This window comes from Garra rufa, chromosome 13 (genome assembly GCF_049309525.1).
Source record: "Garra rufa chromosome 13, GarRuf1.0, whole genome shotgun sequence".
Taxonomy (NCBI): Eukaryota; Metazoa; Chordata; class Actinopteri; order Cypriniformes; family Cyprinidae; genus Garra; species Garra rufa.
This window is the reverse complement of record NC_133373.1, coordinates 9,800,179-9,811,848: the sequence shown is the minus strand read 5'-3', so window position 1 is coordinate 9,811,848 and position 11,670 is coordinate 9,800,179. Positions and strand designations below refer to the sequence as shown.

At 35.5% G+C, this 11,670-nt stretch overlaps 1 protein-coding gene across 1 annotated transcript; it reads right to left on the bottom strand.

Moving 5' to 3' along the window:
- Window positions 1–3,491: 3,491 nt before the first annotated feature.
- bsnd (barttin CLCNK type accessory subunit beta) lies at window positions 3,492–7,266 on the bottom strand. The gene is made up of 3 exons (XM_073852999.1): window positions 7,090–7,266; window positions 6,872–6,954; window positions 3,492–3,759 (listed from the first exon to the last, which is right to left on the bottom strand). Exons 1-3 carry the CDS (start codon window positions 7,264–7,266, stop codon window positions 3,492–3,494), a joined length of 528 nt encoding a protein of 175 aa, XP_073709100.1.
- Between the last annotated feature and the right edge of the window lie 4,404 nt (window positions 7,267–11,670).

Sequence of the window (11,670 nt, the reverse complement as noted above, 5' to 3'; positions counted from 1 at the left end):
AGACAGTGGCACAACACCCTTTTAGTGTTACTATAGTTTATGATCAGAAAAGACAACTACTGTACAGTAATAAAATCTACATTTTTAATAAAATAAACATTTATAATATTTATTAGCAAAACTTGTTATATTAATATATTGCTAGCCCGTTACTCTCTTTAAAAGGTTAACCTGTTCTGCAAGTCAGTGGAGAACAGCAGCCTGTGGCTAATTTGGCTAATTTAGTAACGTTAACATTAACTTAGTTAAATTGATGAAAGGGGAAGCTCACCTGTTGTTTGCACCGCGACGACGGTTATCACCAGAAAAGACTCTAATACACCTCCGATGCAGACGACATGACCACAAGACCACAAACTTGAAAATAAAACACAAAAGATGCAGTTAACCGCGGTGTTCAGTTTTACCTCAGTGTTTCATGTTAGCGCGCTGTTTATGTCACGTCTGTCACTGAAGGGACCGTCTATAAAGTTACATACGACATTGATACACACATTTCTTACTTAAACATCATTTGAAGAGAATTACCTTGCCAGCTATAAAGAGGCAGCGTTTAAAAGATATTATGCTGCTCTGTGACTAACGTTAAGTTTGTCAACTTCGGCTTACTGACATTATTAGCTTACCAGTTCATTATCGTCGATACTATGGGGCAGTCATTCACAGAAGAAGATCCAAAATACACCTCCGCGCTCCGACGTTACAGACGACATCCAGACCAGAAACTTGAAAATGACAAGCAAAAGAAGGGCTTGAAAATACAGTTTAAAATCTCCACAGAAACAGTGGTGTTGCTTAACGCACTTTACCTCAGTATTTCACCTCAGTTTGCTGTTAAGCTTGAGTAAGGGCTCGTCAGACGAACTAACTTGCATTAAAGGGCAGCCGAATATACAAACGTGTTTCTCAGTTTAAATAAAGTTTATTTCGACTAATATAGGTCACCTTAATTTACTCACCAGTCAATGTTTTCACCGTTATGGCGGCGACCGGCCGTCAGTCAGAAAAAAAAGGCTACCGACATGAAAAACACGATGAATATTGTTAGTTTGCTGTTAACAAGTGAAAACAAATTAAAATTGTTCAGTTTTTCATAAAACAGAAATAATATACTAACCTTTTTGTCGTGTTATTGATGCAACATTTCTCTTTTGTCCTTTTTACCGCCACTTCCTCTCAACAGGAGAAAAAAAAATCTCCCTTGCCATTGGTCAATTTTTCGCGGGCAAGTTCACTACTGTAAACGGATTTACAGTAGTGGAGAATTACAGTAGTGATCATATATTTTCCCATAATCCTTTGCAGTTTACAGTAAAATACTGTATATACATTTTACAGTATCTTACTGTAGATATTACAGTAAAATACTGTTCAAATTACAAAAATCGGTTACAGTGTAGTGTTTGATTAATAATCAAAATGCTTTTTAACAAAGACTGAATGTTTAAACCTGTGTGAGCGTCAGGTTATGCATAATGTAGGTATCAAATTGCCCCAGAAAGGAACCTTTAGCTCAGTATAACAGCAGAAGTCAATGGATATGGCGTTCTATTTGTGCCAAAAACTTTTAGGAGATTTTGCACCAGAGGAACATTTTCATAGTTACTAGAACTATTTGGGGAAGTACCCTCTTTTTGGTGCGTTTACACTGCGGGAACTAGGAACGTGTTTAGTTCTACTGGAGCTCCATTTAGGAGAAGTACATTAGCTCCTACTTCAGAGTCTAAAACAGTTCTATAGGAACTACCAGTAACGTACGTGCACACTGATTGGCCAAACGCATACAAAACATGACCACCCTGCATTTTTAAAAAGCCATGTAAAAATATTTACTCCATGAACATGGAAAACAGCGATAACAGTATTTAGCAACCTTTTGTCTGCAGCATTGTTCTTTTATCTCAGCACCAATGATATGTTACACTGCAAGTTGTCATAGGAGATTAGTCAGATATTCATGCTCTTTCAGTCGTGTAAATTGTGCATTTACATTCCATCTGTTATCACAAAACTCTCGATACACAACAAAAACAGCTTGGATCATGGAGTCCACTTTTCATTTGGTTTATGTTTGAAAATGCTGCAAATAAAGACGTCGCTGTCAGCCGCTTTGACGTTCCCGCTGCCAGTGCGAATGCAACCAGGAAAACAACCCAAGGGTGAAATTGTTTTTTTAGGAACCACCTTGATGGCTTGTTGCTAGAACTATGCAGTGTGGAAGCCCCTTTTGACTGCTTATGTTACTGTTATTGCCCGTTGTCTTTCATGTCATGGGTTCAGCTCCTTTTCATGTGTTTAGCTTTTTATGCTTTATCAGTTACTTCTCTCAGTGAATGTTTTGCAGATATCCAGGTAAACAAACAGAACATACATTTGTTCAATAATGAGTTTTCAAAAATTTTAGCAGCATTTATATTTCTGTTCAATAAACTTGAGTGAATCTACAGTATAGAACTTTTATCCTTTTGCTTTGTCACAATATTCAGAGTTTTAGAAAGATTGTGAAAACTCACTATTGAAGAAAAATCTAAGCATTCTCTTTGTTTACCTGGATATCTTTAAAATGCAATGCAGAATGTTCACTAAGAGCAGTAGCTTATAAAGCAAAAAACAAAGCTGAACGCATGACAGGGAGGACGACACAAGCAGATAACACAAATGAAATAACGGCGATAACAGTATTCATACACAACTGTATTGTACAAAGCAGTCCACAACTTTTGGCCCAAATTGAATGCCATAATTTTTGTAAACAGCCTTTCATAAATGACAAAACAAGTAGATGTTGATAACTTTGTACTTTGTTTATCTTAATACATAGGCAATGACTGTAGACGTGGACAAATGTAAAGCACAAATCACTTGATTCCTTTTTGGCACAAATGGAACCCCATAATTGGAAAGTCCCCACCATGACAAATAAATAAATGTGTGTGAGTAGTTACACGTCCAAAATGATTCACTGTTTAGTATTGCAAAATGCATTTTTTCAACATGACTAAAAATATCTAGAACTGGCTCAATCATCTATATCTATATCTACATCTCTATATATATGTGTAATTAGGGTAAAGATTACTTGTAAGTACTTGGAGTACTGTCTCCAAGTAAAGGATCTCCTTTGAATTAGCACAACAGACAAATTTAAAAACTTCACACCAGGCAGTTCCTCTTTCAGTCTCCTCTGGTCTTCGTGGTGACATGAGTCAAGGTCACAAGTATTTCATCACCTAGCGTTTAAACTTTTTCCACCTTCATTTCCCTGAGAGTGGAACGATTCTATTTTCATGCTTTTGACAAAGTCATGGCCATACCTTGTGACATTATCATGCTTAACAGCCTAATGTAAAATGTATTTATGACACATAAATTACATGCATAAACATTTGTTATTATATACGTTATTTAAACCAAAAAAAAAAAAAAAAACTCAAGTCTGCCAAAACTTGTTTTATGTCAGATGTTGATTTGGACATTAGGATCAGCAGGAACTATTCACTCTCTAGCTCAGATGTGTTGTAACACGAGTCTTCCACTTTCCCATAGTACATCTCTTTGTTGGGGTCTGGCCGTGGAGTTCTTCTGTCTGTCAGTGGAGTGCTGGAGCAGGCCAGAACACTGGGAGAACTTCGACATGTTTGGAGGACGATGACACGCTCACAGTGTTTGTTCTCTGTGTGGAGTTTTGGATCTCTTGATATTTCTTCTACTTCATCATCACAGAAGCCAGCCAAGGGAGCTTTTATTGGTTTCGATGGACTGTGACAGGAAAGTAAATGTAAGTTTAATGCTACAGTATTTTAATGTGCATATATGCTAACCAGAAATGATAATTCTCTCATCATGAACTCACTCTGAGTAACTGTACACCACTTATTCTGACCATCTCTCCAACCCGGGTTCACAAAAATATGCTTACAAGTTTCATCATGTGCTGACTTTTAAGTCATGCAAATGCACGTATGACAGCTGGACAGAAGCTATGGTGTACAGCTTTAAAAAGTTCAAAATGAGGGGTTGTATGGGTTATCACTGTGTTTGTTTTGCATGGTGAATATTTCGCATAATAAGTACAGTGATATACAGTATCATCAGCCCATGGGTATTAATATTGGTTGCCTGAAATGCTTTGTTTGTTTGTTTTATTGTTGTTTTGCAGACGATTTTAAAAGGTTCCGCAGTCACAATGCAGACATTTTCGAACTAGGGGTCGTCTGATTATCGGTACCAATATGAAGCATTTTTATGGTTATCGGTATTGGTCATTTTCAAAACCGATTTGCTGATAAAATAATTGAAAAGCATTTAAAGAAAGTTTTTGTCAGAGCCCTTGTTATCCTTAATTTTGGCATTTTCATGTTTACACACCAGATATATATCAGTTCAAAATATTGGTTATCAGTCTACTTGATTTGTAATAATCGGTGTGACATCGGCCCTGAAAAACACATATCGGTCGACCTATAATCTTAACTATTCCACATGGTAAAAGTATACCCAGATATGGGAGAAATTTAATTTTGTGTTGCCTGACATGCTTTTTGGGGGGGGGGGGGGGTTGGGGGTTCAGAATTTCTCACACACCTTAAAGGATAACTATTGCCAAAATGCAACCTGGGCTGTTTTTTTCCTGTAAACGAGACAAACTTGTATCTAAAAGCATAATTACGACAAACGTGCCTTTTTGAGATTGACCGTGATTTCGTTTTCTGGTCAATGGCCGGTGAATGGGAAAACTAGGGGCATAAAATTGAGCGCATCAAAATCGATATTTTTACAACACTAACAGGCTCGACACACCATGAAACTTTGCTCGAAGTATCTCCTTGGTCTCTACACATGAACTCGAGCATTGAGAACATTGTTTGTGTACACAGAGTTTACTAAAAAGAAAGTTTTTGAACAACTCACTTTCACTGTTTGAGTTTCCGCTCGCGGCCGTCTTGCCAGTCAAGAGGTGTCGATCTCCGAATGCGAGGATGGATAGCTCCTAAAGCATATTTCCATATAAATGCACGTCTAATTTGTTGTTTTGTCGCAAGTGAAAAACAATATTAACCTTCGAGTTGTAAAAAGAGCCTCATAGAAGCCTTATATTTCGTCCTATGGAGTCCTTTCATTCGCATTCGGAGATCGACACTTCATGACTGGCAAGACGGTCGTGAGCAGAAACTCAAACAGTGAAAGTGAGTTGTTCAAAAACTTTCTTTTTAGTAAACTCTGTGTACACAAACAATGTTCTCAGTGCTCGAGTTCATGTGTAGAGACCCAGGCGATACTTCGAGCAAAGTTTTATGGTGTGTCGAGCCTTCTTAGTGTTGTAAAACTATCGATTTTGATGCGCTCAAATTTATGCCCTTAGTATTCCCATTCACCGGCCACTGACTACAAAACGAAATCACGGTCAATCTCAAAAACGGCTCGTTTGTCGTAATTATGCTTTTAGATATATGTTTGTCTCGTTTACAGTATAAAAAAAAAACAGCCCAGGTTGCATTTTGGCAATAGTTATCCTTTAACTAGGGGTTGACTGATTATCGGCACCGATTTTTACCATTTTTATGCTTATCGGTATCTGTCATTTTCAAAAGCATTTAAAGAAAGTTTTTTGTCAGAGACCTTGATTTTCTCAATTTTGACATTAACTTTTTTACACCAAACATATATAATGGTTCAAAATATCGGTTATCGGTTTACTGGATCTATAATAATCAGTAATCGCCCTGAAAAACACATATTGGTCGACCCCTAATCTTAACAATAACACATGGTGAAAATACACCCAGATATGGGAGAAATGTAATTTAAAAAGTTCTGCCATCACAACGCAGAATATTCCACACACCTTAACTAGGGGTTGACTGATTATCAACACCGATATTAAGCATTTTTATGGCTATTGGTATTGGTCATTTTCAAAACTTGAAATTTGCAGATAAAATAATTGAAAAGCATTTAAAGAAAGTTTTTGTTAGAGCCCTTTGTTATTCTTAATTTTGACATTAATTTTCATTTTTACGCCAGACATATATATTGGTTCAAAATATCAGTTATCGGTTTACTTTTTTGTAAAGTTATAATTTTGTTATAACATAATATTGTTTTGAACTGCTTGCTGTTTACAATGGTTGCTATTAACTGATTCTTGGTCAAGTGTATTAAAACGAGACCAAAAATCCTAATAATCAAACTAAACATCTTAATAATTATTAATCTACCACATCTAAAAAACAAAAACATTAAACTGTAATGTACAACAAAGGATTTTATTTTTATTTTTATTTTTGTCAGGCAGTTAGAAGAATTAATTATTTTGTAGACCGTCACGGCCAAACTCTAAAAGTGTAATTTACATTAAATAGTGATGATCGTGCTGAGAGAAAAAGCAAGGCTGTTGAGTAAGGTTGAACCCTTGTCTCTTTAAGATTTTTTACCAAAAAAAATAATCTTATAACATTCAGAGTAATTACATTCTCTGCCTGGTAAGATTCAATTAGCCCCCTGCTGAATCCAGTTACAGAGTGAGTGAATTTAAACTTAGAAAGTAATGAGTCCTGATGGGCTCTCAGAAAACACAAACACACAGACCCCAGTGTAACAACAGAAAGAGGAGGAAGAGATTGAATTAGACTGGATGAATGAATGGAGGGACATGAAGATGATAGTTTGCACTAAGTAAATTATCCATTCAGTCTTAAAAAAACACAGTGTTTCTGTTATTTAAAATATCATACAATAGACAATAGTTTCTTGAATAAAGGTTATGTTTTCCATTGGCAAATGTTATGCTTTTAAATTTAAAAATATTAACATTGTTTGCAATTTATCAGAATTTTATTTAACATATGTTTTGTATAGAGATCATTCTAACCTTTTTTCATCTGAGCTTCCAGCACTCAAGTCCTGTTTTTCAGCCCCGAAGAGCTCTTCCTTCTCTGGCAGTATGACAGTAACCTGTAGGACAGGTGAAACACTCGAACTTAAAGCAATTCAAACATTAACTATAAGTATAAATCTGATATTATGCCTTGACAATAAAACATCAAATCCATCTATTAGCAATCAGTAGGAACAGCCCACCCTACTTACCCTGGGGTAACACTGACAAACTGACCAGACCGACCCAATGACCACCATTATCACTCCTGCAGCGCAGAACGTTGCAAACACTTGTGGCTTCTCTACAGAAATAATGAACAGACCCAACGCCACAAACGCCATCCCCAGAACGATGAGCCCATAGCGATACGGCTTGTTCTCTGCCATGGAAAAAACTTAGACGTCCAGCAGTGGTTTATTAAGCTCACAGAGAAAAGTACTGGCGAGCGTGTGGAGCTTTATGAACGTGTCCCCATAGAGGTGAAGGGCAGAAGTGAGCGACAGGACACAGGGCCAGTGGAGAACCAAGATCTGGATCATTGAACCTGTAATGGGCCTTAGTCAGGTGACCTTCCCCCAGGTAAAGGTTGCATTGGCTTGAGCAATCTTACTATGCTCAATTCCAGGAATGCTGGCATCTTAATGATATGGTAGAAGAGAAATAAGCACAAGAACACACAAAAACTTTTGCTTTGATATTATTATTGGTTACCAAATACAAATTAACAATACAGTTTTTGTGATGTATTTGTATTTATATGCACAGGTGATAGTAATATACTAACAAACTGATGTGTAACTGACAAAACATCACTGGAAACAGTTATGTAGCATTATGTGATACATTGTTAATAAAACACACACATGAAATAAAGATAATAGTTTCTGGTAGGCCTGTTAAAGTGACTAAAAGTGACGTTCAGGAGAGAGGCAACAAATATAGGCCGACTATTAATATAGAAAAATAAGAGAATATACATTAGGAAATGTCTAGATCTGTAACAAAAAACATGTTGTGGTCATTAGGAGAAAATAAGCATGTGAATAGAAATATAGGCAATATTTGGTTCAGCTTATTAATTAAGAGGTACTCAGTGGCATTACAATCATAACCTAGCATCTTAACCTTCATGTTCTGTTCTGATTGACTTCATGTTTGCAGTCCCAATAAGTATGCAGTAATATGCACTACCATTCAAGTTTTGGGTGAGTGATTTATTTCTTTTTCTTTTATTTTCTTAAGAAAGTAATTATTTTATTCAGCAGAGACTTTAAATTGATAAAATAAACAGTTAAACAGTTAAGATGGTTTCCACAAAAAGTTTAAGCAGTATACTCAATAATATTAGGTTTTAACCTAATGTTGGGTCAAATATGGACTAACTGTTGGGTTAAACATTTAATTGAAAATTTTAACCCAACAGTTGGGTTAGTCCATATTTGATCCAACCTTGGGTTAAAACAACCCAGCATTTTTTAAAGTGTACATCTGTTTTCAACACTACAAAAAAAAAAAATAAGAAGAAGAAATGTTCAAATCCGCATATTAGAATGATTTCTGAATGATAATGTGGCATGTGAGTAATGATGCTAAAAATTCAACTTACCATTGCAGGAATAAATTACTTTTTTAAAATAGAAAAGGGTTATAATTTGTAATAATATTTCATAATATTACTTTTTATTTTAAATATTGCAGAGCCAAAACTGGAATCCTAGTGTACAGTATGTGTAATATTAAATAATAATAGCATTTTTCAATTGACACTTTTCCCTTTTTTACCACAAAGTAGGAATGGATATTTCTTCAGTGTGGCTGGTATGTGTTTTAGTAACACTGCTTCTGTTTTTGACCCTGGTAAAAACACTTTAGAGAAATACCATAGAACAAATGAAAGTAAACATCGTAGAAAAGCAACAAGACTCAATGGTAACTCATTTTTTGAACTATTGAAATGGCCTTAGGGTCTCTTAGACCTCAAGCAGATAATGATTTCACTATCCACAAACATACGAATGAAAAAGTGAGAAACAAAAGATTATAGAAATGCAAGTCACGTAATCACTTTTAGCGATGGTTTACAGAATTAGCCCACAAATTAGACTTCTGTTTATCTGCCAAAAATTACCATTTTAGTACATCTCTATAACAAGATAGGAAACTGGAGGTTGGGTTCAGTTGGAGGTTGGAATGACAAGTCCATATTATAAGTACAAAATTACGAAGGCACTTTTTAGAAAAGATAACAGATATATGGGTCATTGACATGACGCCTAAATTTTTTGTCCAATTTATTTTTTTCTGTTAAAAAATTGGTTTAAATGCAAAAAAAGATGCCATATGTAAGAAGTACCTCTCCCAAATATGGACCAACTTTAACTTTTCTAAAAACATAAGTTATTTGTAATTTTTTTGCTATTCGAAGTGTCAAAACATCATGTGGTGCGACCGTCCGGCCATAACTTTTTTTTTGGTAAACATCTTTGAAATCACCTAAAATTTATTAAAATGAATTTTCTGCACTATTTGGCAAGATTTTGGCAGTGTTTTGTAATTGTGTACAAAAATTGCAAAGCATTTGTATTTATATTTCCATCATAATATACAAACAAACTTTGTCCGATGGTTTCCATTTTATAAAATATCATGTGGTGCGACCATCAAGAAACTACCATTTTGGGACTTTTATGTTGAAATCCATTCAAGGACAGGATGTTGCATCATATTGCAATTCTGCCAAGGAGCAACTGAAGCAGCAAGCAGGTGTGTAACTCTCTTTCAAATTTTGAAAAAGAATACTTTTTTAACAGCTGTTATGTAGTGACCACATTTGGATATCATGTGGTACGACCTCAAAAAAAAACTATGAATATTAAGTTTTCTCTTCAAATATATTTTTTTATTATACATTTCATAGTAGCATTTTTTTTGAAAAGCTAGCTTATTTTTTTAGGTGGCCAGTTATGTGCCTGTAAATTTTAAATGAATTTGAAAACATCATGCGGTGCGACCAAATATCATGTGGCGCGACCACTGCAGAGTGTTTTTCATGATAGATATATGTCCTAGATAGGCAGGTCTTCTAATTTTATATTCAATTAATGGGTTAAATACATAAAGTATTTTATTTCAGTGTAATTTGGAATAGAGTTTATGCAATTTGGGTCATTTTTTAAACATCTGTATTTTAGATGGTTTATATTTAATCTGTGTACAATATGAGGGAAAAAAGAACATTTAGAGCATGTACTTTCAGTTTGGTAATTATACATGCATGCATTCATTCATTCATTCATTTGTTCATTTAACTATTTTAATTGATTTTACCAGGTGCCACTGTCAAGCAAGGAAAAAAACGCTCGCCATAGGCAGCATGTTAATTCTGACCCTGCAGCAAGAGCAGAGTACCCTGGAAATCCAGGGGTCTCGCGAGAGCACAATTTGAATTGTCTCTGCAAGACACTCTGGTATCGAACAATGATGCATGTTATTGCAATACGTAAACAGTTCTGGGAACCAATCAAATTGGTGTATCTGATGTAGGCGGGCCAGAGGCAAGCTAAGCTGATGACGACAGCGCTGCAACGTCCGGAATCATTTAGTAAACATTGAAAGATGACTACAGTTGTTTGAAATGGCTTTGGCCGCTACAATGAACGAGTTAGACTCGGCTTTTCATATAAAACCGTGCTCGAATCGTTCCTTTGAAAGACGGACGTTTTTGCTGTTTTGCCGACTGGATACGGCAAGAGTTTAATCCATCAGTTAGCTCAGCTGGTAGCTAAGCGTATAGGGCCGAAAGGAAAGCTAGCGTCCATCCACATATTAGTTGATAGTTAATGAATAGTTTGATCGGACCTAATTGTTTTATGAGGTTGATTCGGCTGTCGTAATTAATAGATATTAATCTTGTCACATTGTTTATGTTATAACATTGAAATCCACTCTTATATGTTCACCGTCGCTCTGTATACGTCACACCGTGTATTGTTGTGATTGGTCGTGGCGTTATCCAATTGCGTGCAGAGAGAGTTTCAAATGCATGCTTGGTGCCGCCCCTTGAGTTAGGCCCTTTTCATTGCTCGATGCCAGACCCTTAATCTTAATAGATCAGGGTCTGGATTTTTCCAGGCTAAGAGAGTACCTTGCTAGGAGAAGAGAAAGGTATTTTTATTTTTTAATTATTATTAAAACTATAAATAAAGCTTTATGAAGTTGCTTGTGTGTATTTTTCATTACTTGAAAATGCTTTTTTGGTAAAGATTCCATATATCAAGTCAAGTGAGAAGTCAAGGCTAGAGAGACAGAAAAAGAAACACAGACAGAAATGGTACTCTACCGCTACTCTAAACTGAACTGCCGAGATTGGGAAATATTCCAGAATACATGGGGTTAAAATAATACCTATTTTAATGCCATGTTCTGCAAATACCCCTCAGTTTTTGTTTGTTCATCAGTTGTACTGTTATATCTGAAGGCAAGTGTTTACTTAAATCTGTTTGATGTTTTATGATGTTTAGTTATGATCATACTAATCGTTGTCATACTGATACATGATTGTTCTGATCAAGAAGTATTTGTAATGTTTTATAAAGAATGTTTACATAAAATGTTTTATAAAATGTTTATTAATGTTTGTGTTAATGAAATTTCTGTGAAATTTGAATAAAATGTAAAAGTTTAAATCTTTTTTTTTTGTATAAGATCTCTTTAAATGGATGTAAGGTCTTTGTGTCATTTGGAGCGACCACTCATCATGTGGTGCGACCAATAACAGCAATAACTGTATT